Consider the following 16,810-nt stretch of genomic DNA (forward strand, 5'->3'; position numbering starts at 1 on the left):
CTTTAAAAATAAGCATTTTGTTTCAGGATAGCTTTGAGGAACAGACCAGCAAAGCAGCCTTTGTTTTAGAGGGCTCAAGCAGTCTTAACATCCCCACTGTTAGGCTGACTAGGTCTACCAAAACAAGCCCAGGATGTCAGGTTTGTGTTTGTGCCTCATGTCAAGTTCCTTGTTTCCCCTTTGACTCCATTCCTGAAAAAATAATGGGATTTATTTTGTCCTATTTCTAATCTACATTAAAAAACAAACAAACAAACAAAAAACCCCAGGATTCTTAGTTCCCACTGAGGGCAAATTGTTACTGCTGTTCGTGAAACATGTAGAAGAGAGAACACAGCTTAATTATCACATTCTCACTTAAATTTTCCAAAGTACCTCTATTTTAGGTGAACTGCTCTCATTTGATATAGAAATCACTGAACTGGTGCTTCTACTCATTGTTGTATAATTTGAGAGATACTAGATATCATCTTCATATAATCTGATAACCACAAGCAAGTATGAAAAAATATTGTTGCATGTACAACAAAATATCTTGTCAATTGAATGATCAAGGGACATTTTTCACTGATTTTAGAGTTTTTGTGTTAAAAATATATATATTCTAGCAAGTATGTCTTAGCTGCATGTTTTCATTTCAACACAGCTTACGTACCTGCAAAGAACATGGTCTTTTCTGACGTAACATCTGACAGTTTCAAAGTGAGCTGGTCTGCAGCTGGATCTGAGGTTTTGTCCTATCTCATTAAATATAAAGTAGCAATCGGCGGAGATGAATTCATTGTTTCAGTCCCAGCTTCAAGTACTAGCTCAGTTCTCACCAACTTGCTGCCTGAGACTACTTATGCAGTCAGTGTGATTGCTGAATATGAAGATGGCGATGGCCCTCCTTTGGATGGAGAGGAAACCACGTTAGAAGGTAGGCTTCCTTTGTTCTCTGATGTGAAAGAGTCATATGTTCCAATAAAAATGTGCTTCACTGAGAGAATGTGTGTGTGTGAAACAGCCAGCAAGGGCTGAGAAGCTGTACTGTTACGTGAGATGAGAATACATGTTGTTGTCTTTGAGTGCATTTAGTAAAGATACAAAATGCCAACAGAACACCAATGTTGGATTGTTAAGATTTGATTTGATTTTTTCCTGAAAATTGGGTGGATGCTTTGTTTCTCTGCAGTGGCCTATTGTTGAATCAAATATTGTGCTGTAAATAATAAATCCACTGGCATATATTAGTCTCAGTAGTCATAGTCTTAGTACGACTGATGCAGGAGTGTGTGTACGTTGACTTTAATACATTTAAGTCAAGCATGTACCTATGTAATTTGCTGTGTCTACATGTTTAGATTACACTAACAGAAATTCCATTCTATATACCATAGGCTTAGAGGGTTTATGTTCAGCTGTTTTTCATCAGAACCTCATGGATCTGATCCAATCATTCTTACTGATTCAAAAATTCCATTGACGTTAGTATGACTCTGTGATCAATGGCTGTGAATTTAAGCACAGTAGCTGTACTTCTTTTTTCTTGATAGAGTTGCTAAGATGCATTTCCACTGATTTAAAGGAGAAGGATTACATAATTTTTATTTTCTATTCCAGTAGTTACTCAGTCTAGTCTAAACCTTGGGTTTTTTTGTTGTTGTTTTAAATATTAATCCACTCTGTTTCCTTATTCCATGCTGTCATTAATGACCTTTGATGAGCAAAAGAAACAGCATGGAAATTCTCTAATTGCACTTTCCTCTTAGGGTTGATATAAATACACATTTATAAAATTGCTTAGTTTGGATGGCAAGATACAGATTTCACTGTTGGTGTGCATATTTCCATGACTATACCAGTCCAAATGTTTTTGCCACACAGAACTTTTTCTTTTCCAAGACATATTCTTCACTGATATGTGGCTTGTGAATGTAAGGGACAGGAGATGGAATAACCTGAATTAAAATAATCAGTGTTCTCATGTTGCAATTGATGCATTTTAATCTGATGAAATCTTAACATGTCTGAAAAGACTGAGTTCTATAATCACGTAAAGGTCAGCAGCTCTCTGCTAGCTATTGCTATACAGTTTGCATTGCACTAGATTTTAATATATGTTGGAATAGCCAATAGCCAAGTTCTGCTTTTATGTATCCACTCATTGATATGAGACGGCTCACACCACAGTTTTTAATAGCTTCTGGGATAACAAGCCAGTAATTGTCTTTGACAATATTTTTTTTTTTATTTTTTATTTTTATTTTTATTTTTTGCAGTTAAAGGTGCTCCTCGAAACTTAAGGATAACAGATGAAACCACTGACAGCTTTATAGTTGGCTGGACTCCAGCTCCAGGAAATGTTCTAAGGTACAGGCTTGTATACAGACCACTTACTGGAGGAGAAAGGAGACAAGTGACTGTCTCAGCAAACGAAAGATCGACTACTCTGCGGAACTTGATTCCAGATACAAGATATGAAGTGTCTGTTATTGCTGAGTATCAGTCTGGGCCTGGCAATGCACTGAATGGATATGCAAAAACTGATGAAGGTACATGATCAATGCTATGAATATAGTGTGCTTGAGAAAACTTCACTGTGTGTTGACATGTTCACATGAAAAGATAATAACCCATATTGAGTATAAATATTATCTCATATGAGCAAAGAATTATAAAATTACTGAAATCCCATTGAGAGGTGTTAGATGTTCAGTGCCAACAGAATTTATCAAAACCAATATTTGCTTTTCAAATGTAGTATTTTGAACCTCCAGAACCAACTATGGCAAGGTAATTTGGGTGAAGAGTCTACATGTATGTTTACTTAGATGTCCACATGATTGCGTGGTCAGCAATACAAGTTATGTTTATTTTCATGCCCAGTCTGTGTTTCTGAAGGGGAAGCAAGGAATGAATGAAGCATATAATTTACTAAAGTTATTACTGTACCCCTCACTTTGGCTTAGACATAACATTTATGGTCTTTTAACAAGTGTCATGCTTTACTAAACAAATTCCAAAGAGTAGAGAGACATGAATGTCCTCATCACTGGTGAAGCTTCATCGAGATTTTAATTTATTAGCCGCCAGAAAAGCTAAAGTCAAAAAGAAATCTGTAGATAACCATAAGGTATTAATTTCACATGTCATTGCTGGTCTTTGACTTGATTCTGCAGTCAGTGACCTCAGCATGGATCATGGTGTGTTGAAGCTGAGCATGTGTTCAAGTGCTATTATGTATAAGTGCTCTAGGATTGAGTCTGTAGTTTTCTAGAAAAACAAAAAGAATCAAAATAGTTTTATTGGTCATTTTTGCAGGGAGAGAGAGAGAGAGTGGGGATGGAATTGTACAATCTTGATTATGATAAAATTATAATATAGCAGTGCCTGTGCAGGCTAATCAGGAATTATTTTCTTCAGCATTGAAATCTATGTTGTGTTAACTTGAAAACTAAACCAAGAAATGAAGTTTGCTTCAATTTGTTTTCAATGTCTTTTGTTGAGCAGTTCGGGGAAATCCAAGAAATCTGAGAGTTTCTGATGCTACAACATCAACAATGAAGCTGTCTTGGAGTGCTGCTCCTGGCAAAGTGCAACAGTACTTTATAACTTACACACCAGTCGCAGGAGGTGAAACTAAGGAATTGACTGTGAAAGGTGACACTACCTCTAAAGTGCTGAAAGGTTTAGATGAAGCCACTAGGTATGCATTGACTGTGTCTGCCTTGTACGCCTCTGGAGCAGGAGAAGCCCTTTCTGGAGAGGGAGAAACACTTGAAGGTAACTATTGTTTTTGTAAAGTTATTCATTTGTATGGTTACTGTTTAAGATGTCTTAAAATGTTTTATCTTTCTGAGATTTCTGCAGAAGTAAATATGTGAATGAAAAGTAGGTAAAAAGACATTCTACAGGGATCTTCTTACAGGGATTTTCCAAAACTATGGTTAAAATATTCCATTCTATTGAAAATCTGTAGGGTTTCTTCTGTACTGAGACTGAGAAAGATGTGCAGGAACCATTTTTGTATTAGAGAAACAACTTCTCGTCTACATAGAGGAATAAAGAAATAGATCTTGCTTTTAACTGAGGAGTAAGAACCTGGTGCTGAGCATTAGCAGGATGCTGGCAAGTGCCTAAATCAGAACCAAAGACTTATAAGGAGGGGAGACTGCTCTCATTCTACTTTCGAGTGGAGAATTTCCCAGACTTGGTCCTTGTGAGCATTCTCAGTGTCATCTGTTAATTGTCAGGGGATAGGGAAGGCTGCCTCCTAGGCCATGAAAGGAAGTGGGACTGTGCTCTGTGCTGGCCAGGTATGTATTGCTAAAGCCTGGTATTCCAGCTCTCTAGGCATGGTACTTGAAAACATCTTATAGATGATTTACATGGAATTAAAATTCCTTCACTGACACTAATGAATTTATAGTAACAATATACTTGACTCTCAGTTTCTCCTTTTCTTTATAGCACAGGTTTAAAAACAAATCAGGAAACCTACTTTAAAAAAAATAATCAATTCCAATTCAGGCACTTATTTGAACGCTGAAGTTTGCAGCATGGAATCTCTAGAATTCTTCTGTGATTAATGAAAAAAGACATATGTTCAGTAGGCAGGTAGTCCATCTGAGATCTTGTTTTCCCTTCAAAGGAACATTTCTCTGTCCATTGACTATAAAAGGAGCAGTAGGTTAGGCTCTAGCCCCCCAGTACCACCACCCACACGTCAGACAACCCAACCCCCTACTTTCTGTCATGGCTGCACCCTGTCTCAGTGGGTCAGGCTCCTTGAAATTAATGCTGGGAGTTCCCCAACTTCCTTGCCTTCACTGCATGGTTGGACCTATTTCTTAATATGGAGCTCTGGAGAGAGCAGCTGTGTTTTGAGTTCATGAAATAAACTTAGCTTTTTAATCTATTGTAAGGCTTGAACAATAGGATAGTCTTTCAATGCGTTGCCTAGAGCTTCAGTTAAAATCTATTCTTAAAAAAAAAAAAAAGAAAGAAAGAAAGCAGTGGGCAAAATACAGCAGAATTGAAAAAACAGCGCCATCAGAAAAACAGAATTGAGTCTCAGGTGAAGACTGTGTTGTCCTTTCAGTGCTCCCTCCTGCAGGAGGGCTCTGATTGTCTTGTAGACTTCCTACAGACTGCTGCAATAAATTGCTGATAAGAAAAACAATTTGAAAACTGATTAAAGAGTCAAGGAAGTTAAAAGGATAGTCGTTTGCAGTTCAGTGATAGTTTTCATGCATCTAGAAGGAGTTTGAAATGGATGTTGCACCTTAGAAGGACATGTGCCTTCTTTCATGCAACTAAACTGCATTATTTTCTATCAGTTTCTCAGCTGGGAGAAAATCAAATTAAAAATTATGCATACTATTTAAAAAGGTATGACTCAAACAAATATTCCTTGAACATTCAGATGAATTGGAAAACCTGGTCACTGCTGCTCCAGAAAATTTTACTTTTTGTAGTCGAGCTGTGTATTAAGTATTTCTTGGTTAGATAAATTGTTAGTAAGAGCAAATACAGACTCCAGTAATTACTGAGCGATCACAGGTAAATAAAGGAATGCAAATTTCTTTTTGCATAGCAGTAGAGACTTAAGTTATAATCACAGAATCGTAGAATGACTTGAGTTTGAAAAGACTTCAAGCCCACGCAGTTCCAACCCACTGCAGTGAGCAGGGCTGCCCCCCACCAGCTCAGCTGCCCAGCGCCCCATCCAACCTGGCCTTAACTGCCTCAATGGATGGGGCACCCACAGCTCTCTGGGCAGCTGTGACATGGCCTCACCATCCTCTCCGTGGAAAAATTTTCTCCCTAACATCTAATAGATTAGATAAATTAATTAGATTTAGAGAAATTAGGTATATTAATAAGACAAATAGAAAAAATTAATAAATAAATTAGATTTAGAAATCCTGGGAAGAGCTCTGGGAGGATCAAGTGTTCCTGATGGAACATCCACCTTATATTTCACAAAATAATAAAAACATTTGAAGTAGGCCAGAAGTCTTTGGACACTGCCAATAGATATTTTAAAAGACTGTCAAACTAATGGTATGAAAGTAGGTACTGTTAAAGTACCTATAGGATAGTATGTCACTGTATGGTATTGTCTTACCTCACTGGAGGATACAAAGACAAAACTTGTGAGAAAAATCAGACAACTAAGAGTGAATGGATGGGCATTTTGGAACCAAAAGATAACATCCAAACTTTAAAGCTTAGTACAAGACTTCAGTTGAAAACAGAAGTCATGTTGCCTATGAAGCTAAGACAAATGTGATGAGAATCTGCTGAAAAGTTATTCAGGTCAGTGAACTGAGTACTTGACTAATCATTAGCCGAAATATCTTGTCTGACTGAGGCTGGGAACTGGACAGATCTTAACTCCTGGAGGAATAAACTTATCAACAGTAATGACAAAAAAGCTGTGAAAGGAAGCATAAAAAAAGTGTTTAGTATTTTGGTTAGTTTTTCCGTGAGCCATAGCATTTAAAAAACAAAATAGCGAGGTAAGTGTTTTTCATTGCCAACAGCACTGAAGTACTGAGTACTTGAGTATTTTCCTGTATCAGGAATCCCAGTGGGGCTTACTTAATGTCTTCACCATATGAATTCTCTCTAAAGCCATTCAGTCAGATGCCATAGTTGCTGGCCACTTCAGTTTGTCATCATATCAAGAGCTAGGGCTAAGATTGCTTTTCATTGGGACAATTGTGAATCTCTGGTATTGATACATGGTCTAAGAGAAGTCACTTTGGGCGTAGTGAACATTTCAGCACTAACAGCGAAGTGAGAATAGAGAATACAGTAGCTTCACCAGCTAGTGTATAGTAAAGTGGCAGGAAATGAAGAAGCCAAACTCTCAGATGTTTGTGGAATTTTACTGAATCACTAAATGGTCCCGTGTGATTAAGGGTGTAGACAAACATTCTTACTGCCTTCAGTAATGATTAATTTTGCCTTGCATGTAGTAAGAGAACTCACATGGGCAGTTACTGTATTTTAGTTGCAAGAGTAGCCTTAGCAGAGAGAGAAAACCTGACTTACAGCTGATAATTTTTTAAACTGCTCTAATGTGATTTGCAAGAACATGTTTGCCTAGGGATTTGGCGAAGGTCCTTCAGTTATGTACGCTACGTCCAAAGTGTTTTGAAGCAGTTATTATTTGTTCTTGGAAGTTCCTCCTCTTCCTCTTCTTTGCCCTACATGGCAATTTGTCCATGCTTTCAGGTGATTTTTCTTCAGGATAACCAGCCAAATCAATCCGCACAAACCTAACATTGTTTGTACTTTATATCATTTACCAGCTGTGTTGTCTATTTCTCTTTTCATTTCTCTTTTGTGCTAAGTATGTGCTTGCCCTTACTGTTTCTCCATATAAAAGCAAGAGGGCAAATATTACCCCAAGAAACTGTAGCTAATGTTCTCTGTAAACTGTTTGCTGTCTGTTCCAGTACAAAGACATGTGAAAGGATCAAGAATTTTTTTTTAACTAACTGTTCACAGACAACACAATACAAACAATTTAGCAAATGAGTAATAAGAAATTGAGGGTGCTGTTCCATACCATACAAGTATTCAGAAGGAGTAAGTTTATTTCTTCTTCATCTTAGGGTAGTGAGAAAACAATTTTTTTGCCCCTCTGTTAAAGGTAAAAAACAATATGCTTTCTTTCAGTAATCCAGACTTCAGGAAACTTAAGAGTGCCCTGATCTTTCCGACAGCCTCTTTGAATCACTGGCTGATTTTGTCTGCAGTTATGAAGTAACCACCCAGAGGTGATAATTCTGGAGCTTTATATTTCATACTGCAGTAAACATAACTGCACGTGCAAAAAATGTGCTGTAGAAAGCTCCACTTTTATACCTGCTCTTTCAAAATTGCATGGTGATCCATCACTGGACAGCTGTGGTTGGAGCCCTTCTATAAAGGTGCCATGGAAAAATTTTCCTCAGACACATTTTGTTGGCTGACTTTCCCTCCAGCTCACAAAGACACTGAAACTGCTAAAGTAAATTATGTCAGTGCAGGCTGCCATTTGCCATCTGATGGAGCAAGGCTTGTGACAACAAGGGAAACTGAACAAATTAGTAGTAATTATTATATTTGATGATAATTGTTAAATAATTAAATAAAGAAAGAATAAAAATTAAATAAAAAAAGAACAAGCAAGAAATGCCCATAAGAAAGCCTTAGGGAAAACTCTCCCTCTTATTGCTGAACACCCCCATTTGGTTTTAAGTTTTTTGGGGATGTGTGATCTTATCCAAATTGTCTTAAACCAGAAATAAAATGCAATGATAAACATGGTGACAGCAGTGCGTGTAAGTGCTGCAGCAGCCACTGAGCATTTTGTGAGAGCTACTGTTTTTCTAATCTTTTTTTTTTTTCTTTTTTAATCTGGGAGAGGCAGTTGCAAGTCTGACAAGAATTTCATTTTCTGCCCAAAGGCTTTCTGTCAGATGAAAAGAACATACTGTACATTAGCTGCTAAATACATTAGCTTAAATTATTTGCAGTTATTTTAAAGAAAAACAAAGTCACTGTTAGATTAAGCAACCTACACAGAAATGTTTAAACATCATGAATGTCTGAAAAGTTTGAAAGTTCTTGATCAATTTTTTTATGAGTGTCCTCTTGCTGGCAGTTATATATCTTTCAGAACAGTTTTAAGAATACTTCAGTTGCTGACTCTAAGCAGAAATGCAACAGAAATCTGAAGCATTTTAAATACAAATTTCAGAGAAATTTAGCAAGTAATCCTTTTTTCAGGAAAAGACTGAGTGGTCAGAGTCCCACCTTGCTAACGTTGATATTTCAAACTATTTCCACCTGTATCAGTGAAGATCCTACCCTAGTAACACTTCTGGTGGCTCTTCAGAATTAACAAAACATAGCATAGTTTATTCTATCTGGATGATAAATTTCATACAGTTATGTCACAGTCTGTACCCCTTTAGAATGTTTGTGTTTGAGTGATCTAGGGCCCAGTTCAGCCATCCTGTTTGATGAATGGCTCTTTGTTCTGTGAGAATTGAGCTCTACTGAAACAATGCATTAGAGACAAAAGTAGTCATTATATAGCTTTTAGTTATTTTCTGCTATGTACATTTCTTAGAGACTAAGTTTGAGGATTTTGGTGGGAGAGGGATCCTGTTGTTGTTCAGAAAATGAATAGTGGCTCTTTGGTAAATAAATGATTTGCTTTTCTGTTTCTATAGTAACATAAAAATGCTTTAGAAATGAATGGCCTCCTACAGGCAGAATAGTACAAATTCAAGTGACATTTTCTTACAATGAGGTTCTTAGCGTATCACAGGGACTTTGCGTAAAGTTCAAACTGCGTAGTTCTTCCGTCCTGACAGAAACAAGAACTCAGTGTCTCCAGGAGATACAGTGCTGCATCATGCATTTTTTACCATTATACATTCCAAGATTTCTGAGTCTGACATTTGAAACCGACATTTGTTAATCTTTGGAAAGTTATCCTAGGTTTATGTAGCAAATTTAATATTCACCCGAAAAAAAAAAAATCAACACGGAAAGGCTGAAAGAATTACAAAAAAGTGTTCCTACACGTTTGAGACTGGCATAAACTGACTAACTGTTGGAAAAATAGGTAAAATATTTCAAGGACTGACTGTGACTTCCTGCTGGCTTTTTCCTAGAGCATGGACTTCAGTACTCTGAACAAAAAGGGTCTCTCTTTTGAGTAAGGATTCTCTTCATTTCACCTTTTCAACCTTTTACATTCCCCGTAACAGAAGAGAAAGCGATTTGCTCTAACAATGTCAAGTTTGTTTTGTGTAGCAAGTCCTTCAGGACTTTCCTCTGCACCGCATCCACATCTTGTCTGACACTGTGAGTGTGCTGGAGGGCTGATACTCCTGGAGTCAGCAACTTCTTTGTGGTTTCTGGGGAAGAATATCAACTAATTGAAGTGCCTCCTCCAGTGCTGAGGAGAATTGGGCCACCGGAGTCAACCTGAACATGATTCTGGCACCATCTCATTTGATGTGTGCACTTGGGTGCTCTGCTGCAGTGCCCTATCCTGCTGACTTACTGGGATTCTCCTGATGTATCCCACTGTATGCTATAAAAAATTGGTATACGTCTCAGTAGAAGAATGCTCCTTTATTTATCTGATTTGACTTTTTAGGATGCTGACATAGATCAGTTCTTTGTTTAACTTATATGTCACACAGATCACTGTTTCATTTACAACTTAATTTTGAAAGCTAGTCTTAAGAACATGTACAGAAAATTGTTTAAACTTTGGGCCCAAACTGCCTGTACAACTCCTACTGAAATCAGCTGGAGTTGTATAAATGTTTCTGAAGGGAAAGGGCATTTGAATAAAGCCATTGGATTTTTATGAATGCTAACATTTTAATATTAGCTGATTCACACGGCCTTGTATTCAATAACAACAGTGATTGCTAGAGAGCTGTGCAAAGCAAGCCAAGCAGACACAGGGAAACTACTTAAATATTATATTGTGTCTCTGGCATACTATAGTGGAAAAACTTAATATGGAAACTGGACATTGCAGAGGTCCAGAACTGGGTGTAAAAGCACCTGTATGAAAGTTACCCACTTAGTTTTTGAGAGTGTGCCTGCCTGGAGTAGTGGTAGGGATGAACAATTACTGTAAAAAGATGGTAGCTCTGAGCTAAGTACCACTGAGGAGAATCTGGATGGCCTTAAGCAAGTGATTGTCTTGCTTCCTCACTCAGGGGTTTTAGGTTTCAGGATGAGAGAGTTGGGGTTATTCAGCCTGGAGAAAAGAAGGCTCTGGGGGGACCCTATAGCAGCCTTCCAGTACCTGAAGGAGGCCTATAGGAAAGCTGGGGAGGGACGTTTTACAAGGGCAGGTAGTGACAGGATGAGTGGAAATGGCGTTAAACTGGAAGAGGTAGATTTAGACTAGATACAAGGAAGAAATTATTCACTGTGAGGATGGATGGTGAGACACTGGAACAGGTTGCCCAGAGAAGTTGTGGGTACCCCCTCCCTAGATGCATTTGAGGCCAGGCTGGACAGGGCTTTGAGCAACGTGGTCTAGAGGGAGGTGTCTTTGCCCATGGCATGGGGTTTGGAACTAGATGGTCTCTTTTTCCACCCTGTTTAAAGACATAGGTGAGAAGCAGATGTAAAACAAGCATTTCTGAACACGTGCAGCAAAGAACGGAACGACTGCTTTGGCATTACAGTAGCAGATTTTAAAAAGCAAAAAACAACCAAACAAACAAACAAACCCACAACCACAATGTATTGAGATATTTTATTTTAATCCAATGGAAAAATGCTCATATATTTTCTAGTCACTAAATTATACTGGTGTTATTGTGGAGTGTGAATGCATTTATTGAGTCTTAGTATAGCAGCTTAGACAATACTTGGTGGAATCCTAATAATTTTAGACTTACAGTTGAAGTCCATCTCAAACACAGCTGCTCCCCTCATACAAAAACACTTGTGGGAGATTCTATTGAAACAGAACAAAGCTGTCTGTGAACTTCCACCTCACACACGAGGTGCAAATCAAGTTAGTGTGTTATGTTAAATAAATGTTCTCAGTTGCAGTGTAACATATAAAAAGTCTAATTTCCCTTAGTAGGTAAGTTGTCTTGTCAGCAGTTTCCAAATATTTGAAGTCAGAATTTTCCATTTAGGCCTGGTGGTTTGGTAGGAATCCCAATCCCTTTTCCCTCTCTTACCTTGCCTTATAAAAAAGGCATTTAGTTCCAAAGGATATTTTCTTCAAAACTAACACATTGCAGTAACTGGTGTTCATTACAGACCATTCCAAACATATCATTTTCTCCTGTTGTTTAATGACCTCAATAATGACTTAATCAATAACGGTTTTAAATATGTGGTTATTTTTGCAGGATTTCCAATGTATATCATTAACTGCAGTGTCCAAGATTAGAGTTAGAAAAAATTGTGCTGTGGTAGCAGATACTTTAATACTGAAATCATGTTGTGGCAGAGCCTTGTTTGAAAGTAGCCAAAATAAAGTAACTTGTATATTTATATTACATTAAAATATGGAAAGAAAGGTTTTTATTGTGAGCCATCTGTGCATTCTACCAAGTTAAGTTTTCCATATTTTTTCCATTTGGATTGCCTTAACATTTTTTTTTTTATTATTATATGAAAAAAAGCCAAGATTTGGGAGTAGAAGCTTAAGAGCAGACAGAAAAATTGGTGTAATTTACTTCTGAAGGCAAATCCTTTTTCAGGCTTCCAGGAAAATCAGTCTTTGGAGTTTAGATTCTGTCCTGGATTTAATTTAACAGTCACTGAATTCAGTGAAACAGCACAAAGCATGAGCTGAATTGAGTCTTCTCACTGTAACTTTTTCATTATATGCAACTGCTATTTTTGTAAAATGGTAAACTATTGAACTTTACCAAAATCCCTGTACGTTAGCCTGTTTTTCAAGAGAAGAGTGGTAATTTATATGGTGAAGCTAAAATGTGACTTGAAGAATAAAATTGTACTACTGTGTTAGGATGGAAAAAGAATTGACTTCAGAAAAAAACTTGATGGGATGTTCCATGGCTGTGAATTAAGATGGAAAAAAAGAAACCCTGCAGCACAGAGGAATTATTTAACATGCTCTATTAACTATGTTTGAAGGAGTCAGCTGGGTAATTGGAATGGTACCCTCTGATTCTGTAATCTATATAGGTGATGATTCTTGTACCATCCTCATTGCCTTCAGAAAAGTTGATATTAATTTCCATTCAGTGAATTCCATGTGGCTTAACGATGGTTTCAGTGTTAATCAGGTTATGCTGACAATACAATAATTCCAAAATGAAGCCTTTGTACAATAGCCCTGTTTTTTTACTTGCGTGTTTATGTTTGGAAGCATTGCAGATTTGTAGTGGAAGTGAAAGACATATGAGTATGAAAACTGAAAATGCAGTCTATGGCTGTGAGCAACTTGTTGCTTTATCTTGGACTAAAACTGCTTCAGACTTCTGAAAACAGTGAGGTCTGTGCTTGTGATGAGATTAAGCAGTGGAAAGGTATTGAATTTCTCTGTGTTCAAAGAATTTTGAATCTGGTCCTGTAGTTACTCTGGTATAATTTAGGGATATAATTTTATCACTGCAGGTTAAACTTAGCTGTGATGCTGTGAGGCCACCTCAAGCATTTAGGTCCTCTCACTAAGCAGTCTCTCAGAAATGTTCTGTACAGTGAGAGAAATCACAGAGAACATATACTGAAGAGCCAACTCCTGTGTGTATATGGATCTGGTTTTGTAGATTCCTTTTGCAGATTTTGCTACAGTGAGGCCATTGCATTAAAACCAACAGTCAGTACTCCTTTCCTGCCTCAAAAGCCAGCAATAGGAAAATTGAACATATGTTATGAACGTATGTTAAACATTAAGCGGAGGTACTCCTTTTACTGTACCACTTCAGACGCATGAACTCCATTTTTAAGCACGATTCAGTCATCAAGCAGACAACTGGATTTCATAGACTAACGAGCTGTTTCCTTCATTCCAAGCTGGCTGAACAAACTATAGTGAGGGGAAAAAGAGGTACAAATGGAAAGATGGTGACTATTTTCTTCTCTGATGTAAATGCACTGCAAATTTGTTGTAAACAGATAAAATGAAATAGGCGATAGATCTAGCAAGTAGTACTCATGGAGGCAAGGATAGTAATACTAAATAAAAAATGAGGCTGCCAGGGAATTTGAATGGACTGTTTAACTCTGTTTAATGTCTTCTTTATTTACCCCTCCCCACCAATAAATAAATAAATAAAATAAAATAAAATAAAAATTACACACTGAAGGGTGAAGATGAGTGAATGAAGGGAAGTTATTTAACTGACAGTAAAACTTGCTCAAATGAACTGCAGCACATATAAGCACTGGCTTCATTTGACAAACCAGTGACAATTTGTGACAATTTGTTGTGGTCTGTCTTGCAGAACGTGGTTCGCCTCGCAATTTGATTACCACAGACATAACTGACACAACAGTTGGGTTATCATGGACACCAGCTCCAGGAACAGTTAATAATTATAGGATAGTGTGGAAATCACTTTATGATGATACAATGGGAGAGAAGAGAGTCCCTGGAAATACGGTGGATGCAGTGCTGGATGGCTTGGAGCCAGAGACTAAATACAGGATTTCAGTATATGCAGCCTACAGCAGTGGAGAAGGAGATCCTGTAGAAGGAGAGGCCTTTACTGATGGTGAGCATACTACAGCATTACCGCTATTTGTAACATTCTGTTCTTGATGGAATTATCAAAATTTAATGAAAATGAACCTTATTTATCTTCACTTTTATTTACTGAGCAGTCCCCCAAAACAAAGTCCCACACCAAATCAATCAACTCTAGCTTTTTGTTTGACTGTTAAAGAAGGAAAGTCTCTTCTATAACATGTAGGCTTCAGTTTAGCAAGAATTACCTCCAATCTGAGAAGTGATTTTGCCCATAGATTACTCTGAGACCAGCTTTTCATTGGCTTCTTACTGTGACTACTGGAAATCAGCAGGAATAAACAGTATGGATAGAGTAAGGAGGGAAGGCCAGGTAAATTCCTGCAGAATCAGTTATTCACCCAAAGTATTATGTATTTGTCTAACTGTATGCTGGACATTTTGTCCAGAGGGATGCTATGAGAAATAGTATTGAAAGATTTGCTGAGATATAAAAATGTTACATAAACTGGCTTGTGTTGGTCAACTAGATGGGTAACTAGATCTTTGTTATTCACCTTTCCCAAGGCTCTTCTTTTTACTTATTTGCAAAACATTGTGTAGTGTTACTCAAAGCAGCTCAAGCTTCCCCTGCAGCATAGGCAAACTGAAAAGTCCTCAGAGATCAGGAATAGAACCATTAATTAGAGGAGCCAGAGTGAATGAATGGATGCCCTGAGAGGATCAGCTTTGATGTTTCTCTTGTTGCCTGAGGGGTCCATGTGAAGGCAGTGCTCTGGGGAAGCATCACGTATGCTTACCCACTTTTATATTCTTTCCTAGTCATGTTTTGAAAACTATTGGAGGTAGGCTGCTGATCTAGGTCAGCCTTTAAGACAGTATAGCTGCTCTTAAGGTCTCACAAGAGCAGTGTTTGTTGCCATTTGGTAAAAGATGATGCCCCGGACTCCAAGCAGACTGCTGTCGCACATGTTCCTTCATTCTTCAAGAGCAGCAGCATCCTCTCTCTACCAAGAAGGCAGTTTAGCCATATAATCTGTGGCTTCTTCCAATAAGTTTTTGCCTGAAGGAATGCACTACCTGGACTATCAACAGACTCAAACCCTAGTCTGACATTTTATCTTTCTGGTGCAAATGCAGCCAGGACAGGATCCTGTAGCCTGCAAAGCCTACCTTACTGTGTGATGAGATACTGTCTGATTCTGGTATGCTGAGAAGGCTTTTTGTGCCAGAATTTAGATGGCTTACACTGGCTGACAGGCAGTATTACATACCTTTCATTTTACTTCAGATCTTTCCTAATGTTTGTACTGTCTGGAAACTACCTCTTAAAAGCATAATGCTGCAATCTGCAGAGAAAATACCTTATTAGTCCTTGTCCTTATTTCAGCTCTAATATTGTCCTACAGTTAGCGGTGAATGACTTTCCAAGTATTTGGAAAATCTGTAAGTGTGGTTCCCAACACTCAGGAGTTTAGGCATATACCAGAACCGCATCAGATCTGTAAACTTGACACTTAGAAAATTTTAACTTTGTAGATCATTTTGTTCATTAAAAACGGGCTATATAAATAGTCACTTTCACTTGAGAGTCCTGAATCCATTACTTTACACATTACCAAAAACTGCTACTAAATAGAACTCCCAGTTAGGCTGTGTCATTGTGTAATCTATACTTTTTTTGTCTGTAACGGAAAATAAACATTTTTTTTTTAGTCCATTACAATCATAAAAGAAATTAACAATGGCCTGTGCAAGTTACCTGTGTTTCTCCCAACGAAATACCATAATTTTAATGAAAGTAAAAAATAATTTTAATAAAGCTGAATGCATTTTGTAGGCATGCATTTGAACATATCTTCATGTGAAAAAGTAAACATTTATCCATGTTTTTATCCTGAAAAGTGTCACAAAGTGCCAGGACTGTGACAGTAGACAACGAGACAGAGAATACAATGAGAGTTTCATGGCAGCCCTCACCTGGGAAGGTCTTGTCTTACCGCGTGTACTACCGACCACGCAGTGGAGGAAGGCAGATGTTTGGAAAAGTAAATGCTTCTGCCACAAGCATAGTGTTGAAGAGACTTAAGCCTCGAACTACATATGACCTCAGTGTTGTTCCAATTTATGATTTTGGACAAGGAAAATCAAGAAAAGCAGAAGGAACAACAGGTATGTACTACGTGCTTACACGGGGTTTTATAATCAAAAGTTTGTGCTGTAAACTGGTAATCATGATATATAGAGAACCTGTGGTGGTGACTGCCAAAATCATGAATTAATAGACAAATTGTAAAAAATACTGGAGGTAGAAAGGAGCATTTGATTTGTTGAAAGTTTTATTACAAGAGCTGAGCACAGCTATCTGCTATTATATTGAGTATATAAATATGTATATTCTGATTGAAAATACTGGACTTGTTTTGAAATGTAGAAGTTAAAGCAAGTTTTTTTTTTTTGTAAGGAAGACAGTATTTAATCAAATGTTGTCAGTTTTTTTTATTATTTACATTTTTGGTCCGGAACATCAATTAAATAGCTACCTTACTTCCTGTTACTTAGAAGCCTATATTTTCTGTGGGAATCCTGAAGTTATTAAAAAAAAACCAA

At 37.5% G+C, this 16,810-nt stretch overlaps 1 protein-coding gene across 12 annotated transcripts in view; it reads left to right on the forward strand.

Annotated features, from left to right (window-relative positions):
* Positions 1-16,810, forward strand: part of COL12A1 (collagen type XII alpha 1 chain) — a 105,729-nt gene that overhangs the window by 23,350 nt on the left and 65,569 nt on the right. For 9 of the 12 annotated variants that reach the window (XM_040696832.2, XM_015284739.4, XM_046938506.1 and 6 more), the window contains 5 exons: positions 647-919; positions 2,262-2,534; positions 3,493-3,765; positions 13,959-14,228; positions 16,106-16,372. The exons of the other annotated variants lie outside the window; for them this stretch is intronic. In XM_040696832.2, the coding sequence (XP_040552766.1) occupies positions 647-919; positions 2,262-2,534; positions 3,493-3,765; positions 13,959-14,228; positions 16,106-16,372 (1,356 nt within the window). The remainder of the gene's footprint in view (positions 1-646; positions 920-2,261; positions 2,535-3,492; positions 3,766-13,958; positions 14,229-16,105; positions 16,373-16,810) is intronic. 12 annotated transcript variants of the gene reach the window in all.

The sequence above is a fragment of the Gallus gallus genome, chromosome 3 (assembly GCF_016699485.2).
Source record: "Gallus gallus isolate bGalGal1 chromosome 3, bGalGal1.mat.broiler.GRCg7b, whole genome shotgun sequence".
Classification (NCBI taxonomy): Eukaryota; Metazoa; Chordata; class Aves; order Galliformes; family Phasianidae; genus Gallus; species Gallus gallus.